The following is a 20477-nucleotide window of genomic DNA, read 5'->3' as shown; positions in this document are numbered from 1 at the left end:
AAACATATGATCTTCTGTTCTCTATCCATGGAATTAGTCCACTGCGCCACCAGGATGGTGCTAGGATGCCATGTTTTTTTAAACTCATACAAAGCTGTTAATTTTAATCTATTCAAACATACCCCATTTCAACGGAAATGAGCACTAATTAAGATTATGGGTGGCCAATTAGTGGGCCTGAAAACACTTTACAAGATAAATGATAGAGTTTTGTTGAAACTGAGAACGGAAGTTATCCGTTTTTAAATAACATTCTTTGGACGTTAATGTTTTCTTGTGTTTTTTTTATGGAAAGTTTTATTAATGTTCGATAATATGACTTTAAATAGAACCATAAGGAAACCTGCAGAAAAGTACTGAAATTCCCACAGAAGAATGTTTTCTTAACTTTCAACTATTTGAGAACATTCCCAATGTCAAACCAGTTGGAGAATGTTCCTAGAACATTGAAAATAAATGTACCATATTTGAACTTTTAGGAAACATTCTGTTAAAGTAATGAAATAACAAGATTTTTTTTGTTTTTTTTGTCAAGTTCCTTAAATGTGCTGAGATTGTTCCAAAGCCAAGCAACTATCCTGCACCATTCCCAGAAAGGTGTGGGAAGGTTGTATGCAAAATAACCATAGGACAACCACACTCTCACCAAGAAACATATGGTTCGGCGAACGTTATGTGCTTGCTCGGGGAGGCTCTTGAAATATTCTGTGGCTCATAGTTTAGTTTAGGATTAAGATAAAGGCATAATACATTTTTCTAAATATGAGCTATTGATTAGAAATTGTCCCTTCCCTTCAGTATCTGACATAAAAGGCAAACCGTTATACACAGAATTTTAACCCAATTCTGATATTTCTGACCAATCAGATCTGAAAAATATATAATATATGAAGATCTGATGTGACTGGTCAAAAGACCAATTAGACTGCCACATCCAGCTGCTTCACCTGCGGGATAGTTTGAGACCAACCACCCAGACAGCTGATGAAACTGAGTATTTCTGTCTGTAATAAATCCCTTTTGTGTGGAAAAACTCATTTTGATTGGCTGGGCCTGGCTCCCCAGTGGGTGGGCCTATGTCCTCCCACGCCCCTGCCCAGTCATGTGAAATCCATAGATTAGGGCCTAATGAATTTATTTAAATTGACTGATTTCCTTATATGAACTGTAAGAGCCAATTTATGCATAATTCTAAAGTGTTGGAGGTGCCTTATGGATGGTGTGACGCAATTGTGGAGCCCCAGAGGTTACCACATCGCCGTGTGCCTCTCCAATGTTGTAACAATGCAAAGTGCTCTGTATAGCTCCGCATTTACATGATTGGTTAACAGTAGTTGAGGGTGGAAGGTCCTGTAAAACACAAACTCACTTCCTTGACAACTTCCTTCTCAACAGTAAATGCTGTATGGCCAATGCTGACCATGCAGCGCATTTAAAAAAATAGTTGAAATTGTTGCATGTTGCGTTTATATTTTTGTTCACTATAGTAGGCTGTCTGTCTCTCTCAGATGACGAATGCTCCAATTTCCCGCTGGTCAATTAAGGCAGCAGCCAATCATAAAATTGACTGTTGGGGACAGAGGTTAGTTTGCCCTTCCTGCGTTCGCTTGCTGAATGACCATTTCCACACGAAGAGAAAGCCAAAGTTTGAAATCATGTATTGCACTTCAAGCCTGATATGTCGCTGTGGTCTGTTAACATGGGCTATGAAAGACAACATCCTTTCTTTCCAAGCTTGGCATGTTGATGCCTCCCATGTGTTAGGAACAACTAGGTACATGAACCAGCACTGAGACAAACGTGTGTTTCTCAGGCTTGCTCAGAACCTAAATACTACTGCTACTCCTCCATGTCCCAAACTGGTGTGGGATGTAAACCATGAGCAAATGGGGAATGGAATGTAGGCTAAGCCATATTAAGTGTTATGACAGTAAAATGGCGTTTATTAGTGGCGTGTGAAATAAATGCTTTTGTGGTGCTGAAGCTCTTTTGTCTGTGGGAGCCTGGATTACACAATGCACAGTGGAGGTCGGGTTATTCTTAGAGAAAGCGGCATGACCGGAGGAGGTGTTTCTGCTACAATGCCCTTCTTTGTAGAACTTTTTTTGTATTTGGGAACAGAGGTGAGGCTACGCAGTGCCACACTGATCTACAGCAGTGTTCCATGGAGGAGGAACTAAATTGGGCCATCAGCTAGTCTGTTCCTGTAGCTTTCATGTCTTCCTCTGTTTTCTGCCAGGCCTTTGAGGAGCGGATGGGGCGCTCCACCTCTCCCTCTCTCCTGTCTGCCACCGTGGGCCAGAGGCTGCTGACCAGGCTGGACGATGGGTCGGGCTGCACCAGTCCAGAGAGGGTCATCACCCTCTGGAATGAGGAGGGAATCCGGAACAGCAGGGACATCCTACAGGTCAGTGCCGGACTTGAACCATGACAGGTCAGGCTAGTTGGATCCTGTCACACTATGTGTTTGATGTTAGATAATAAGCAGCCAGTGTGAACATCATGTGATTTTTAGTGGTTTAGCATGCTCTGGGCTTGTGAGCAGAATCTGTGAAAGGTAAGCTTTGTGAGAAAGTTATGAACCAATGTACGTCTTCATCCTATTACTGTACACACTCTGTACACACATTGCTTGTACCAGTTATTTTCAGAAGTAGCCTTGAAATGTTGATTACTCTTCCTTTGCGGCTACTTGAATTGATATGTTGCTGAAAAGCCTTGGTGTTCAGAGATTGGTACAGGTTATACAATGGGTAGGTCTAATCCTGAATGGTGATTGGTTAAAAGCACATTCCAGCCAGGGTGTCTATTCCACAAGTTTCCACCTGCTAAATCTATGAGGTTAAAATGCCTATTTACTCTGTTCCATCTGAATGTGCAGTCCACTGTCTCATCAGCCCCACCCAGGCAATTTATAAACTTGATATCCACTATAAAAAGCATCTAAACATTACCTCACATTTCTTTTAGACTAACATTTAGTTTTCAAAAGCAGAGATTTGTATGAACCTTGCTGTCTGTCTCCCTGACATTTGCAACCTTGTTTCAATATTAAAATTAGATCTCCAGCTGTCCCATAGTAATGAATGTGTTGGGAGTCGGGACGAGACAGACAAGCAGGCAGCGTTTCTCAGCCAGTCGAAATCATGAATCAGCTGGCATAATTTTTTATGGATATATACAAAGAAATGTCAATTGAAAAAAGGTCAAATGAAGTGCAGTCTTTACAGCTTCCATGTTTGAAGTGATTGTGTTAGCTGTGTTCTTGGCTAGCTCTTCTGAACAACAGTGTCCTGACGAGAGAGCACATTTTATTTGCCAGGCGAAATCGCGCCTCATTAGATCATTGTTATGGATGTATCGAAATAAATGGCACTAGAAAACAGCTTCAACAAATGCAAATGCTGCTAATGTTGTTGTTCTTTTTGACGTTTGACGTGACAGTAAGTTAGCCGTAGATGGCTGGCTAGCAAGCAACTGATAAGAACGTTGCCAGCCAATATGGCAATGGAACATTTAGAGTGAACTACTGAGTCGCGTCCATAGATACAGAACAAAAAGACTGAACGACTGGGTCGCATCTCTGGCAACCGATTCAATAGAACGGACGACCAGCCTGCTTGGGTAGCAACCCAAAATTTGTGTCGAGACTATATCTTGTGGAAGGATGAAATAGTATGATTAAATTAATCTCAATAACGTTTTAAGTTAAAGTATGTTAATCGGTATTTGAATGTGTTGGTAACCCGTTGTATAAAAGTGAAAATGCCCTCCAAGCCGGTGTTTGGAGGATATATTGGCACGGCTTCTCGGGCATTATCACTTAAATAAAGAAGGCTGCAAGGTTTCCCATTTCATCATTTTGATAAAAACAAGTTACATAAACTGTATTTCTGACTCCTTTAGGGGCATATCTCCTTCCTGTGTGTAAAATGTGTAATAGGAGTAGAATTGAGATTGTGAGTTCCAGTTACATGTAGCGGATGGTCTTTTGGTTTAGATTACATGCTGTGGTGTAGAACCATAATCTATGGAACACTGCCTACAAAAGGCCCTCGCTAGACACACTGTAGTTACATTATGTGTTACTGAAATAATCCTCTTGTAAATCTGACACATTTTGTTGCATGAGGATGAACTGAACTTTGACCTGAATTTATATTTACCATACACCAGTTGTCAAAACACCTGGGGCCTCATTTATAAATGTTGCGTATGCACAAAATATGCCCGAAAACATGCGTGCGCCTGTTTTCATGCAAAAGTTTGCATTTATAAAAATCGAACTTGACGTGAGAATTTGCTTATCCTCCCGCAATCTTTAGACCATGTGTACACACAGTTTCTTGTGGCTGAAGTATTGCATTGCAAGAAGGCAAAACTAGCCTTGTGCAGGAATACACAACACTTTTTTTCATAACAAAAAATAATAATATGCAATAATTTGCAGTTAGTGAGAATCTATTTATTTGATCTTTGCATTCTAAAATCATTAGAAATAGGCCTTTATTTCCTATTATTTATTACATTTCCATGATCAGTGGAGAATAAATTCCTCACCTTTTCTGACTGATGATTTCGTACTCGCAGAGGCCTACAAAAAGTTAGGATATGCTACCCGTCGTCTCATGTGCCTCAGTTGGTAGAGCATTGTGCTTGCCAAGCCAAGGTTGAGGGTTGTGGGTTCAATTCCCACATGCTCTGGATAAGAGCGTGTACTAAAATGTAGAAACGTCCCATCTCTCATTTAATTTGACTCACTTCACAGTAGTAAATAGATTTCAAGTATTTTGCTCTTTGCGATCCGATGTGCAGTTCGAAGGTAGACCACAGACGGTTCACCTTTTCCATTGATGTTTGTAGGCAACATCTGAATACTGTAATTTCACATATCTCGAGTAGACAATATTTCATTTAATAACATAATGCATATATTATAATCATTGCAGAATACATTCTAAATATTTTCTGGCCATGATGAGTTGCCCAGCCAGAACCCGGACTCTGGCTGGGCCAGATGTTTTACTTTGTCATTATGGGGTAATGTGTGTAGATTGATCAGGGGGGGAAAACGATTTAATCCATTATAGAATAAGGCTGTAACATAAAGAAATGCGGAAAAAGTCAGTGGGTCTGCATTATTTTCGAATGCATTGTATAATGCTCGTTCACACGGGCACATATCTGGTTTATAACATGCATTATGTATGGTGTTAGCCAAATGTATACATCTCCATATATTTGTGAGCATACAATCTTTTCAGAAATGGCGCACGCAGATATTTAGTGTAAAATATGGTTATAAATTAGGCCCCTGGTCCTGGAGAGCTACAGGGTTGCAGGCTTTTGTTCCAACCCTGCAGTAAAATAAGGACCAGGTTTGATGATTAGGTGACCACTGCCATAAATTTGTCAGTTGACCTCATGCTGTTCTATCCCCTCTAGACTTTGGACTTTCCCCTGGAGGAGCGAGTCAGTCTGGCGGAGCTCACCCTGGCCCTGGACAATGAGCTGCTGGTCAGCGGCAACGGCATCCACCAGGCCGCTCTCATCTCTTACAAGAATGAGATCCAGTTCCTCCAGTGAGTCTTTGGTTTGATACTGTATACTTTTGGTACTGCATGCTTCTATGGACTCTATAGAGGTTATGGTCAAAGACACTTTAATGTATCCTCTGGATTAATTTCCTGTGTGAGCCAATGACCTTAAACTGAGACCAAATCATTTACATCAACTCTTTTTATTGATTTCATGGTCAATAATTGCTTTAGGGGGATTCATTGGTTCAACTTCACACTGTAATAGTCACACAAAACCTGTAGCCTACATTTTACATCATGGATTTTTGGGTGATAGTAATAATCTATGTCTCCACCTAGAGGTGAGAGATGTTGATGCTTTCATATTGTTTATTGTAACAATCATTGCCTTGTCGGTTTACTGACCAACTTTGGAACCATAATACTGCATTCTTTCGGTAAGTATTAATTTGCCAATATTAAACTGCTGTGGTCTGCCTTTTTTGATTATTTGTGTATAATGTACATAGAATAACTGCTGTTAATGTGAGTCCTCCATGATCAGGTCATTCTGGTGAGTGTTGTACTTAGGTCCATGCTCATTGTCTGTCCGCTGTCTGTCCCTCAGGGTCCTTGCAGACCAGGCGTGTCAGGAAAGGGACAAGGTCAAGGCCGACCTGGAGTGGGCCGACAGGAGAAACCTCCAGCTGGTCAGAGAGGTGGATGACAGGCACGCCACTATTGAGTCACTGAATGAAACCAAAATCAAGTAAGACCTTCTCTTCCTTCTCACCTCCATATCATTCTGTATGTTAGACTGATGTGATGGTTGGAAAATCTTGCTTGACTGGTTGTGTATTGTCATGTGTGGGGGATGGAACTTTTTACTTAAACTTCCCTCTGATTGGCAGGGGTCTGGAGCAGGAGTTCCGGTATAGGCTAACGGCCCTGCGCAGTGAATCGGAGCAGGAGAGCGAGGTCTTGCTGCAGCAGGTGGAGCGTGAGCGGGCCAAGCTCGAAGAGGAAGTGGAGGTCTTACATGCACAGGATGCCAGTCTGCAGGAGGAAATCTGTAATGCCACCCAGGTGACAAGCACTATAGATACACACTGAGGTTTTACAATACAGGAATACAGGCGATTGCTTGACCAACCCGCCTAAAAGATTCCTTGAGCTTAACTTCTATTTGATTTCACTTCATTAGAGACTCCTCGTGCTTTTGAATGCACGTCTTTTGTATGAGTATAAACTGGTTAAGTTTCTGCAAGCAGTTTGTTTTCATCTCCATCCCAGTCTCCTCTCTAGAGACCTCAAAAGAGAGGATTAGATTAGTTCATGTGATTTAGTTTTTTGCCTTCCTGCTTGCAACATCCATGCTCCATACCCACTTGCCCACAGACAACCAACGAATGCCAGACTCCTGCTTAGCTTCATAACAATCCCCCATCGTTAGTACCCCACAGTGTTGCTGTGGATAACTTAAAGCGGTATCGTATCACTCTCAATAACCCTCCCTCTGGGCTAACAGGAGAACCACCGTTTGGAGGAGGAGGGCAATGTTCTGAAGGGGAAGCTGTCAGATGCAGAGAATACAATCTCCAAGCTGCAGAGAGACCTGGACCAGCTCCTACTAGACAAGGTGAGAGGGAACTATGTGAGGATGGGCTTGATGTAGGGTGACCGGATTTAAAATTCCCAAATGCGGGACAGTGTAGCCTATACATGAATGTTTTTTTCAGGCAGCACCCCTCAGGGAATGTAAACAGTTAGGAAGGGGAAACTTTTAAAATGGGATTGAGTGAAGTAGCAGAAAATATGTTAAATTAGCAACTAATGAGCATGGAGAGTTTTATGAAATTACCTTTCAGTCTAATATGGCTATTTACGTATTTTTGTAGCTCTTCATTAGACGCACGTGTTCTGGAAGTACTGGTAGTTAACTGTCCTCTCTCCAAGTTTATTTGGAATTTTCCCCCAAAAGATTTCACAAATGGGATTGGTTGACAATATGATATTGGCCTACGTCTATCAGCTCTCAACAACATTTGGAGAAATGTTTTAACATCACCAGCACCACATCCTTATGATATATCTTGTCATAAGCGCAAGGTGACTTCAGAAAAGATTTTGTTGATCAAAAGCGGGACAAAGGGCCAAAATGCACAAGGGCCAAAACGCACAATCCGGGACATGTGGTCACCCTAGCGTGATGATGTCCTGCTGTGGCAACTCATCCCTCAGGGAGTGAGGAGTGCGGTTTTGCCAGGAATGAATGATTGAGGGTTTCCGTTTTGTTTGGCTGACACAGTTTGGGAGCCTGGATCCGAACAATACAGGACTGCTGAACCAGGGGGAGCGCGTCTCTGAGATCATCAAGGAGTACGAGCTGCAGTGCCGGGTAAGAGTGTGTGTGTGTTGGGCCTTCCGAGTGGCGCAGTGGTCTAAGGCACTGCAACACAGTGCTAGCTGTGCCATTAGAGATTCTGGGTTCGAGTCCAGGCTCTGTTGTAGCCGGCCGCGACCGGGAGACCCATGGGGCGGTGCACAATTGTCCCAGTGTCTGGGTTAGGGGAGGATTTGGCCGGCAAGGATGTCCTTGTCCCATCGTGCACTAGCGACTCCTGTTAAGTGGGCATTGTGTCAAGAAGCAGTGTGGCTTGGTTGGGTTGTGATTCAGGGGATGCACGCCTCTCCCGAGTCCGTTTGGGAGTTGCAGCGATGAGACAAGACTGTAACTACCAATTGGATACCATGAAATTGGGGAGATAAAGGGGGTCAAAAAAGAAAGAAAGGCCGTGTGTGTTTAAATAATCAGGCCTTGCGAAAACATAGTGCAGTAATTAGTTATTACATTCATGATTTATGTCAAACTATTTTAAAGACTTTTTGTTTACTTGCCCGGACAGAGCCGAAACCTGTTTTGAGTGTGTGAATGACAATCCTCTTGATTTATCCAAATGCCTCCCATTTTGGAAAACTAGAAAGTGAAGGTGAGCGTGTGTTGTTCTAGGTTCACAGAATTTGTGATGCAGTGTGGTTTGAATAGCATGTGCGTGGCAGTGAGGACATAGAGCAGTATTAGTCACAATCTTTATACTATTTCTGCTGTGCTTTGCTGTGTTTGTTATGTATGTTTGTCGGAAGTATTGCATGTTAAATGACACGTCTTTGTCTCACAGGAGCTGCGGGACCGGAATGACGAGTTGAACTCTGAGGTGGAGATGTTAAGGAGTCAGGGGATGGGGAGGCGACCCAGACGGGCAAGAGACACGTCCACACACGCGTGGTCCAGCCGACGATCATTGACCACTGAGTCTGACTCTGGTAAATCCCACTCATAGCCCTAAGCCATATACTGTGTTCACCCGATTTGTCCCTAGAATTGATACTCGTGCCCTGATTAGAACATATATTTATTTATTTAAACATACAGTATATGGGCCTTGTCCTTGGAGGACTGAAAGGCCCCTCATATCTCTCTTCCCCACCCATGTATGCACATACACACCCTCTTTCACACACACCCTCTCATTTCTGCACTCAGTCCCACTCCAGTTACACTGACAGTTTCACTTTAGCCACTGACCTACTCTCTACAGTAATCTTGTCCATTGTGCTTCAGATGACCCTGAGATGAAAATAGGTGTATCTCCCATGGCTAGCAAAAAGCTACAAGTGGCCAATAAGAATGGTAAGAATTGGAAATATCAATCATTTTTTCCCTCTCTGTAAAAACCTGTTGGCCACCTTGGTGTTTTTATTTCTGTTCCTTCAGGCCTGGGTTGTCTGGAGAGTCTGCCAGGTCCGGTTGTGAGCATTGAGACAGAGATGGCCATGGAACAGTTTAAGGAGAGGCATAGCCAGGAGGTGCAGGACCTGAAAATTGAGTTGGAGACCAAGGTAGAGGAGGCATTCTGATATGCATGCTCACACTAGGTTTTAACATTTTCAAGAAACTACACATTTTCCTTCCTGAGAAAATTGCAAGAAATTACGGGCTTCCCGGTATTCCCGTTCAAACCGGAAGTGCTATTTAAAAAAATCTGGCATGATTATACCACTATATTGGAGAAATAGACACATGAATCTAACGGTTTCTTGTTGTATTTGTTGCAATTTAATCAACTCAGTTCTCTCGAAGTCACCACACTATTTAATTGATGTAGCCTAGTTAACAGGTCTATGTCACACTGTTGGCCAACTGGTAAAATATTATGAGGTTATTACAGTCTACTGAAAATTACATTTGTTTTAGCCTACCTTTGACTGAAAGATGCAGCTTGGTCATTTTCTCTCCCCTTACAACTGTCTATCGGTGAAATTTGGGAAGGTTGTGGCTGTTTTGACTGTTTTTACAGCCATTTTGTCAGAGCGGACTTGCTAAAGTATTCACCCTCCTTGGCATTTTTCCTGTTTTGTTGCATTACAACCTGTAATGTAGCTAACAAACAAACAAAATCATTTGCATAGGCTATAGGCCGTACCTGTTTAACTTTGATTTTCTCCGATTAAGTGGTCTCTCATAACGCGCAGTGCTTACATTCTTCCCAGATAGGCGGTTTTTGAATTTCGCCACAAATTGGCCACAGACTGAGAAGACTCTCTTGGTCTCCATGGAGGTGGCCTGGATCGTTGCGAGTGCCTCAAACATGTATTTTGACCCATCTGTTTCCTCCTTAGAGAGGATTTTCAGTAGGTCGGTTTTGCATTTGGCCTCGTTGGCAATCATTTTTGTCAAACTTTGCCCCACAGACTAAACTAAAAATGCAACAATTTCAAAGATTTTATTGAGTTACGGTTCATATAAGGAAATCAATCAGTCAATTAAAATAAATAAATTGGGGCCTAATCTATGGATTTCATGACTGGGAATACATATATCATGGTGAAACATGAGGTCTTGTGCAAACCCACAGTTTCATCAGCTGTACGGGTGTCTGGTCTCAGACGATCCCGCAGGTGAAGAAGCCGGATGTGGAGATCCTGAGCTGGCGTGGTTACACGTGGTCTGTGGTTGAGGCCTGTTGGACGTACTGCCAAATTCTCTAAAACGACGTTAGAGGCGGCTTATGGTAGAGAAACGTTCAATTCTCTGGAAACAGCTCTGGTGGACATTCCTGCAGTCAGCATGCAAATTACATGCTCCCTCAAATCTTGAGACATCTGTGGCCTTGTGTTGTGTGACTTCACATTTTAGTGGCCTTTTTTTGTCCCCAGTACAAGGTGCACCTGTGTACTGATCATGTTCAATCAGCTTCTTGATATGCTACACCTGTCAGGTGGATGGATTATCTTGTCAAAGTAGAACAGGGATGGAACCAAATTTGAGAGAAATAAGCTTTTTGCGTATGGAACATTTCTGGGATGTTTTATTTCAGCTCATGAAACATGGGACCAACCCTTTTATATGTTGCGTTTTATATTTTTGTTCAGTGTAATAAAAGCAGATAGGCCAACCAGTAGTGACTTTGTAAGTAAATACGGTAGGCTACAACAACACACCCTGAGCGTTGATTATTGATCATGCAGATAGCAGAGCAGGCCGTATGATGACAGATTTAGACTTTGCACATAATTTAACATTTACATTTTATTTCACTCTGTTCATAAATTATTTCTATAATTGACTGGTTTCTCACTATCATTTATCCCGGGAAAGGATGGGTTTGGGAGGGAAATTCCAGATAAGCTCGGTAACCCGGTTCCCGCCATTAAAACCTAACTCACACGTTTTTGTATTGTTTTGATTACCGTCTCCTATTTTTGTATGTGAAATTGAAAGGTCCAAAATTGTTGGCAATTTGAGTGACACTAGATGTAAATACTGAACTAACTTCAGTACATGGGAGGCCCATTTTTCTAATTCTGGGATAGCCCTGAACCACCTCATCATCCTCGCCTCACAGGTGAACTTCTACGAGCGCAGCCTGGAGCTGATGCGACGGAACATGGAGGTGGAGAGGAAGGACATCTCTTCGGGCTTCAAGGTGGAGATCAGTGAGCTGGAGGAGCAGAAGGCCCAGGCTGAGGAGCAGGTTAAGAGGCTAAGGGAGGCAGTGGAGAAGCTGCAGACCGAGTTACAGAGCAGCTCCAGGGGCCTGAGAGGGCCAGGCTGGGGCGCTGACCAGGAGAGAAGGGCCCAGCGCGAACAGGCTGAGCTGGAGCAGAACTATGCCCGGGAGATCAGTAACCTGGTCCAAAGACTGACCTCTGAGAAAGACCAGCTAGAGGCTGAGCTGAAGCTCAAGATGGACCAAGAGTTGCTGCTCGTAAGGTGAGTGTGGCCAGACTATCCTCCTCCCCAGGGCTGTCTTCTGTCATTCTTGTCATTCTTGTGTAGGTTGGCTCCCGGTTTCGCATTCAATTTTATTTAACATTTTTTGTGCCAACTGTAACTTTTGCATGAGTCCCTTTAACTCCATAACATATACACTGGACTTACACAACAATGGTGTGTGAGCTGGGACTGGTGTACGTCGTGTGTATGTATTTACACTTAATGTACAAAACATTATGAACACTCTTACCATTTTCTATTTTTTACTTAACACTTTTTTTTTGGTTAAGGGCTTGTAAATAAGCATTTCACTGTAAGGTCTACACCTGTTGTATTTGGCGCATGTGACAAATGTGATATGACACACTGAAGACTGACCAGATGAATCCAGGTGAAAGGTATGATCCCCTATTGATGTCACTTGTTAAATCCACTTCAATCAGTGTAGATGAAGGGGAGGAGACAGGTTAAAGAAAAATTAAGCCTCGAGACAATTGAGACATGGATTGTGTATGTTTGCCATTCAGAGGATGAATGGGCAATACAAAACATAAAGTACAATTGAATGGAGTATGGTAGTAGGTGCCAGGCGCACCTGTTTGTGTCAAGAACAGCAACACTGCTGGGTTTTTCAAGCTCAACATTTTCCAGTGTGTATCAAGAATGGTCTACCACACAAAGAACATTCAGCCAATTTGACACAGCTGTGGGAAGCATTGGCGTCAACATGGGCCAGCATCCCTGTGGAATGGTTTTGACACCTTGTTGAGTCAATGCCCCGACAAATTGAAGCTGTTCTGAAGGCAAAAAGGGGGTGCAGGTGTTCTTAATGTTTTGTCCACTCAGTGTATGCGCGTGTGTATATATACAGTACCAGTCAAACATTTGGACACACCTACTCATTCAAGGGTTTTTCTTTATTGTTACTATTTTCTACATTGTAGAATAATAATGAAGTAATAATATGATGAAATAACACATATGGAATCATGTTGTTAAAAAAAAGTGTTAAACAAATCAAAATATATTTTATATTTAAGATTCTTCAAAGTAGCCACCCTTTGTCTTGATGAAAGCTTTGTAGAAAAATAAAGAAAATCCCTGGAATGAGTAGGCGTGTCCAAACTTTTGACTGGTATTGTACTGTGTGTATATACAGTACCAGTCAAAATTGTGGACAAACCTACTCATTCCAGGGTTTTTATTTGTATTTTCTACATTGTAGAATAATAGTGAAGACATCAAAACTATGAAATAACACATATGGAATCATGTAGTAACCCAAAAAGTCTTATTTTATCATTGAGATTCTTCAAAGTAGCCACCCTTTGTCTTGATGACAGCTTTGCACACTCTTGGCATTTTCTCAACCAGCTTCATGAGGTAGTCACCTGGAACGCATTGCAATTAACAGGTGCGCCTTCTTAAAAGTTAATTTGTGGAATTTCTTTCTTTCTCTCCCTAAGAAGTGAATGCGTTTGAACCAATCAGTTGTGTAGTGACAAGGTAGGGGTGGTAAACAGAAGATTGCCCTATTTGGTAAAAGACCAAGTCCATATTATGGCAAGAACAGCTCAAATAAGCAAAGAGACATGACAGTCCATCATTACTTTAAGACATAAAAGTCAGTCAATCCGGAACATTTTAAGAACTTTGAACGTTTCTTCAAGTGCAGTTGCAAAAACCATGAAGTGCTATGATGAAACTGTCTCTCATGAGGACCGCAACAGGAAAGGAAAACCCAGTGTTACCTCTGCTGCAGAGGTTCATTAGTTCATTAGAGTTACCAGCCTCAGAAATTGCAGCCCTAATAAGTGCTTCACAGAGTTCAAGTAACAGACACATCTCAACATCAACTGTTCAGAGGAGACTACCGGAATCAGGCCTTCATGGTCGAATTGCTGCAAAGAAACCACTACTAAAGGACACCAATAAGAATAACACTTCTTGGGCCAAGAAACATGAGCAATGGACATTAGACCAGTGGAAATCTGTGCTTTTGGTCTGATGAGTCCAAATTTGAGATTTTTGGTTCCAACCGCCGTGTCTTTGTGAGACGCAGAGTAGGTGAACTGATGATCTCCGCATGTGTGGTTCCCAACGTGAAGCATGGAGGTGGGATGGTGCTTTGCTGGTGACACTGTCAGTGATTTATTTACAATACAAGGCCCACTTAACCAGCATGACTGCAGAGTGAATAGAAAAGGCGCCAACAACTGCTCAGCATATGTGGGATCTCTTTCAAGATTGTTGGAAAAGCATTCCAGGTGAAGCTGGTTGAGAGAATGCCAAGAGTGCAAAGCTGTCTTCAAGGCAATGGGTGGCTATTTGAAGAATCTCAAATATAAAATATATTTTGATTTGTTTAACAGTTTTTTGGTTACTACATGATTCCATGTTTTATTTCATAGTTTTGATGTCTTCACTATTATTCTACAATGTTAGAAAATAGTAAAAAATACAAATAAAAACTTGAATGAGTATGTGTCCAAACTTTTCACTCGTACTGTATATGTGTATGTATCTGTCTCTGTGTGCCTTGGTGAACAGTGTGTGTGCTATGTAATCAGGGAAGAGGCAGAGCAGCAGGTGTCTCAGATGAAGACTCAGCAAGGCGAGGCCCAGCGCAGCTTCACGCACCAGCTACGCTGTGAGCGCCTGCGGCTGGAACTGGAGCAGGAGAGGCACAGGGAGAGACTCCACAGTACAGAGAGGGCGGTTGAGGAGCAGGCCAGGATCTGCAGCCGGTCCGCTGTGGAGAGGAAGAGGCTGGAGGAAGGGCACCAGGAGGAAGTCCGGCAGCTGAAAGAGCACATAGCCAGTTTGCAGGAGCAGGCAGATCTGACCTCCGATAGGGAGAAGTCACTTATACAGCATTGTCAGTTAGAGGTGAAACTAGAGCACTATCAAACACAGTGCAGTCAGTTAGAGGCTGAACTGGAAGAGACTTGCGATCGGTGCAGTCAACTAGAGGCCAAACTGGAAGTGGTTTGTGCTCAGCTGGAGCTGGAGGAACGCACTGTGTGTCTGGAGTCTGAGGCTTTGACCGAGCGTCTGACCTCTGAACAGCATGATGTAGAGGAGGAACTGGGGTTGGTGAGGGATAGAGAGCGAGAGATCCTTAGTGAGGTGTCTCAGCTAAGAGAGGAGCTGCATAGTCTACGGTCTGAATATATGACACTTCTTCAGGACAAGGAAATTATGGCGGAGAACTGTAGCAGTTTGTCCAGCACCTTCCTACAACAGCAAGCTCAGCTGAGGGCCAAAGAGGAAGACACGGATACCCTGAGGGGGGGGTTGGAGAGGGCTCGGGAGGCTCTGAGAAATGAAGTTGAACGATGCTCAAGGCAGACTGCTGAGCTGGACTCCCAGAAGACGGACAGAGCGAAGCTGATGGAGGAGATGAGAAAACACAGAACAACTGTTGACTGTCTACAGTCAGATCTTGACTGTGTCACTGAGGAGTTAAACCAGTGGAAGAGGGCAGAGAAGAGTCTACAGGAAGCATTGAGGCTGGAACAAACCCAGGTCATGGAGATCAAATCCACCCTGGACCTGGAGAGGGAAGAGACGGGCTGTCTGGGCCAGGAGAACGCCCACTACATCCGCCTGGCAGACCAACTCTCCAACCAGATCGTAGAAATGGAAACGGAATCATCCAAACTCCAAGACCACATCCACCAGCTGAAAGCCCAACTGGGTGAAATGTCCAACCTGGTTTCTGATCTCAGGACCCAGCTAGAGGCCAAATTCACAGAAGTAGACCACCTTGAATCAGATATAAAGCAGACTGCAGGTCTGGTAGAGATAGCGGAAGCCCTGTCCAATAAGCACTATAGGGAAGAGGAGCTGCTGAACACCCAGCTGGAGACCAAGGAGAGAGAGCTGTGCTCCCTCAGAGGAAAGGCTGGCAGCAGCACCACCGTCCACCTGCAGCAGGCCCTGCTGTCCTCTCAGGCAGAGGTCCACAGGTTGGAGGAGGACTTTGAGTGGGAGAAGGGCAGGATGAAGGAGCAGCTGGTGGAGATGGAGAAGCTGGTCATGGCTCTGGAGATGGTGATGGATCCTACCAGTCCACACAGGTTTGTGACGGTCAGGCCTGTTGCCGGAAATCAAACCAAACCAACCTTGAAATGACTAACCTCCACCTGCCTTGAAACATTCCAATGTGTTTCTGCCCCAAACATGGTGGCTGAAATTTGAATGACTAATTGCAACCGATCTGCTCTCATCTGAAAGAGATCCCCACCTTTTCTCCTCACAAACCTTCTCCAAGTGTTTAAACTTCTCTACACCTTAACACCTTAATTGTCTGGAATGCATTAACAATTTTCTGCCTCTCTAATGGCATGATTTTCACCTAGGTGCATGATATTAGATTTAATTTGTTTAATTTAATTTAATTTGTCTGAATAACAGTATTTTATATCATTGAATGTTTGTTTGTCTAAACCAGTGTCCATTTTACTTTCGCTACATAAGTGCATTGATTTCAACCAGAGTTTCATCTGGAACTCAAATGTTTGCTTCAAATTATAAATGCCTCTATCAAATCAATCCCCAGATAAATATTATGTTTAAATATCTTCCAGGTTAAAATGCCTTTGAGGAAAAACTCCTATGTAAACTATTTCAACTCTAGTTCTCAGTTAGATGAGGTCAACTGTGAGAACAGTGCTCTGAAGGACAGACTGGCCATGTTACAGCAGGATGTCCAGAGAATGGAGGAAGAGATTGTCGAGAAGAAGTAAGCTGATCCGTCAGTAATGTGTTGCTGTGAGATAATGTTAAATTCAGATATGGTTTACAAATGTCTGTTACAGAAGGGGTTGTTATTTAAGCTGTATTCTGTCTTCACAGCTATTAATCATTCCTTTCCGTCTTTGATTTCACCAGAAAGAAACTGGACGAAGTGGAGCAGGAACACGAGAAGAACAGGGAGAAGCAGGAGAGACTTCACAAAGAGGTTTGGTTTCAATCGTTTTCCATTTCACTATAATCACCCTGCATAGTTCAACTGACCCTTTTAGCCTGATAGATTTTAATAGCCTACATTTGATCATTGGACACATGATCATTCTCTCAATCACCCAAGGTCACTGCATAGTGATGAGCAATCCCAGTCTGATAAACCCTTCATCCATTCCCTTCCCTCTCAGAACGCCAAGTACCAGGAAGAGGTGCTGGACCTGAGAGCCCACAACCTGCAGCTGAGCGGCGTGAACGCTGAGCTTAGCTCCCGTCTCCGTGCCGACCAGGGGGCGGTCCAGATGCTGACGGAGAGGCTGGCGCAGGTGTCCCGGGAGCAGGAGGAGGGGGCGGCCACAGCCAGGCAGCTCCAGGAGACCTCCACCCAGCAGGAGAGGGAGAGACTCCACCTACAGGCAGCCTGGCGGCATGACAAGGAGCTGCTAGAGAGAGAACTCCACACCATCAAGGAAAAGGTGTGTGTGTGTATATATAGGGGACTTTTGGGACAGTTGTGGTAGAGTTCTCCATTGTCTAGATACTATGTTTTGGTCTATGGGAAATTGAAGTTTGTGAGAATTTTCTTGGTCAGCATTTTTAATGAATGGGCCTCATTTATGTATCTTGGTTCTTAAATGTCTTGTTTGCTCTTAGCTCCAGTGTTTATCAGAGGTGGAGTCCTCTCTGACCAGCCTGACTCTGAAGCACCAATGGCTGGAGCAGGATAAGGAGAGGCTGCTGAGGGAGGTGGAGGAGAGGACCCAGAAGGTGAGAGAAGGATGTACTTGGCTATTGCAACTCTGTTGGGGGGGGGGGTGACATCTTCCAAGTCTTTCCTCTGACTGAATATGTATGAATTATGATGTTATTGTTTTCAGGTTGAGAAGCTCCAAGAGTCTCTTCTCTCTGTGGACTCCCAGATGGAGCTGCTTCGCTCCCAGCTCCAGGCAGTGGATCAGGAGAAGACTGGCCAGACCCAGGAAGTAGCCAACCACCAGAGGATGATACAGGATGCCCAGGACAAGGTAGGTGACATACTAACGACGAAAACAATAGAAATGTCTGCTCACTGTTTGCTGGTCCTGAATGTGATCTTTAATGAAGTGTTGTGATACATTAGCACTTTGACTGACTTCATTGTTGTCTGCTGATCATCAGGTAAAGGAGCTGGAGGCCAGCATGGGCAGGCTAAGCAGGGAGAAGGAGCAGCTGCGTCTGGCCCAGAAACAACATGAGGAGGAGGCCACTATGGCCCTACAAAAGGAGTGCCAGAGCCTGCGCCTCCAAAACCAGGAGCTGCTCCACAGGGTAGAGCTACGTTACTTGCTCTTAAAGCCATAGCCACGGGATGTAGGGGTGCTGGAGGTGTTGCAGCAGCCCCTTGTAAATTGGAATATATTTTGCCAAAATTACACTGGACAAAAATATAAACGCAACATGCAAAACTTTCTCTGATTTTTACTGAGTTACAGTTCATATAAGGAAATCAATAAATTGAAATGAATGAATTAGGCCCTAATCTATGGATTTCACATGACTGGGAATACAGAGGCCGTCTCTAGCTAACTAATGTAGCTAACTAGCCAGCTAATCTCTGTAGCTAGCCAGCAAGCTAGAAAGCAACGCTAAAGGGGTGGCAAATGGGTAAGCATAAAAATGTTTTTTTCTAAATATTAGCATTTATGAAGCCTAGAAACACGTTCCTCACACACTAGGAACGTATTTCCTCCAATTTTATAACGAAAAGGTGCCTCAGTCCCAAAACACAAGTTTTCTGGAGACTTATGGGAGGAACGTGTGATAAAGTCGCCCACTGCATGGCTTTCGGTAGCCTGATTTCATCCAGACTGAAGAGAAATATGCACACAATGCATCCCTGACCACCACCTGAAGTGGTCAGCCACTTCAGACCACAATTGGTCACCCAATCAGACCACAAAGGGACTAGACCGTCTTTTCAATGCTATCTTATTCTGAAAGCAGAAGTCGCATTTAAGTGTCAAATGTAGACATGAACAGATATGCATCTCTTGGTCAGATACCTTAAAAAAATATATGGGGCATGAATCAGAAAATCAGTCCTCTTCAATGGCTGTGTGAAATTGCTAGATATTGGCGGAAACTGGAACACGCTGCCGTACACATCGATCCAGAGCATCCCAAACAGCTCAGTGGGTGACATGTCTGGCGAGTATGCAGGCCATGGGAGAATTGGGACATTTTGAGCTTCCAGGAATTGTGTATAGATCCTTGCGACATGGGGCCGTGCATTATCATGCTGAAACATGAGGTGATGGCGGTGGATGAATGGTACGACAATAGACCTCAGGATCTCATCACGGTATCTCTGTGCATTCAAACAGCCATCGATAAAATTCAATTCTGTTCACCACATTGACATCAGGAATCGGCTCACCCACACGACGCCATACACTCTTTATGCCAGTACAGTTGAAACCGGGATTCATCAGTGAAGAGCACACTTCTCCAGTGTGACAATGGCCATCGAAGTTGAGCATTTGCCCACTGAAGTCGGTTATGATGCCGAACTGCTGTCAGGTCAAGACCCTGGTGAAGACGACGAGCATGCAGATGAGCTTCCCTGAGACGATGTCAGACAGTTTGTGCAGCAATTCTTCGGTTGTGCAAACCCAGTTTTATCAGCTGTTCGGGTAGCTGGTCTCAGACGATCCCGCAAGTGAAGAAGCCGGATGTGGAGGTCCTGGGCTGGCGTGGTTCCCACTTGGTCTTTGTTTGTGAGGCCGGTTGGACGTACTGTCAAATTCTCTAAAACGACGTTGGAGGCCGCTTATGGTAAAGAAATGAACATTCTCTGGCAACGGCTCTGGTGGACATTGCTGCAGTCAGCATGCCAATTGCACACACCCTCAAAACTTGAGACATCTGTGGCATTGTGTTGTGTGACAAAACTGCACATTTAGGAGCTGCCTTTTATTGTCCCCAGTACAAGGTGCACCTGTGTAATGATCATGCTGTTTATTCAACTTAATCCATCCACCTGACCGTTGTGGCATATCTTGGCAAAGGAGAAATGTTCACGAATAGGGATGTAAATCAATTTGTGGACAAAATTTGAACGTTTTTTTGTGTATATGGAACATTTCTGGGATCTTTTATTTCAGCTCATCAAACATGGAAACAACACTTTATGTTTATATTTTTGTTCAGTATGTAGTATTTCTTGTTTGTACATAAATAGATCAAATTCTAAATACTACACCAGATACTATAATTTAGCCATAGAGGATCAATAGCTAGCTTCTTTAAAAAAATTGCTGTGGTGGATTGTTTTTAAGCATAAACGCAGTGCATAGCCAACTACAGCCTGCAACTTGGGCAGTGCGTGGCAAATATGTTTTATTTTATTTATTTTTATTTAACCTGGCAAGTCAGTTATGAACAAATTATTATTTACAATGACAGCCAAACACGGATGACGCTGGCCCAAACCCGGATGACGCTGGCCCAATTGTGCGCCGCCCTATGGGACTCCCAATCACTGCCGGTTGTGATACAGCCTGGATTCGAACCAGGGCGTCGGTAGTGACACCTCTAGCACTGAGATGCAGTGCCTTAGACTGCTGTGCCACTCGGGAGCCCAATATCAGCTGATTGTTGAGTTGCGGCTTTCAGTGAACAGCAGGTAAAATTGGCCTTCTATTTCAAAATACAATCATTGGAAAACACAGTTT

At 43.5% G+C, this 20477-nt stretch overlaps 1 protein-coding gene across 2 annotated transcripts in view; it reads left to right on the top strand.

Moving 5' to 3' along the window:
- The window catches only part of ninl (ninein-like), a 43999-nt gene that overhangs the window by 18370 nt on the left and 5152 nt on the right, over window positions 1-20477 (top strand). Inside the window, exons 8-24 of one of the 2 annotated variants that reach the window (XM_020481619.2) lie at window positions 2240-2407; window positions 5446-5582; window positions 6148-6288; window positions 6431-6605; window positions 7048-7158; window positions 7828-7917; window positions 8699-8843; window positions 9142-9210; window positions 9295-9419; window positions 11426-11793; window positions 14367-15878; window positions 16439-16543; window positions 16693-16762; window positions 16956-17240; window positions 17419-17532; window positions 17643-17789; window positions 17923-18072. In XM_020481619.2, the coding sequence (XP_020337208.1) occupies window positions 2240-2407; window positions 5446-5582; window positions 6148-6288; window positions 6431-6605; window positions 7048-7158; window positions 7828-7917; window positions 8699-8843; window positions 9142-9210; window positions 9295-9419; window positions 11426-11793; window positions 14367-15878; window positions 16439-16543; window positions 16693-16762; window positions 16956-17240; window positions 17419-17532; window positions 17643-17789; window positions 17923-18072 (3912 nt within the window). The remainder of the gene's footprint in view (window positions 1-2239; window positions 2408-5445; window positions 5583-6147; window positions 6289-6430; window positions 6606-7047; window positions 7159-7827; window positions 7918-8698; window positions 8844-9141; window positions 9211-9294; window positions 9420-11425; window positions 11794-14366; window positions 15879-16438; window positions 16544-16692; window positions 16763-16955; window positions 17241-17418; window positions 17533-17642; window positions 17790-17922; window positions 18073-20477) is intronic. The other variant, XM_020481621.2, reaches the window with a different exon arrangement.

Source organism: Oncorhynchus kisutch, linkage group LG4 (genome assembly GCF_002021735.2).
Source record: "Oncorhynchus kisutch isolate 150728-3 linkage group LG4, Okis_V2, whole genome shotgun sequence".
NCBI lineage: Eukaryota > Metazoa > Chordata > Actinopteri > Salmoniformes > Salmonidae > Oncorhynchus > Oncorhynchus kisutch.
Note: the sequence above shows the minus strand (reverse complement) of the source record. Positions and strands in the feature narration are given on the sequence as shown.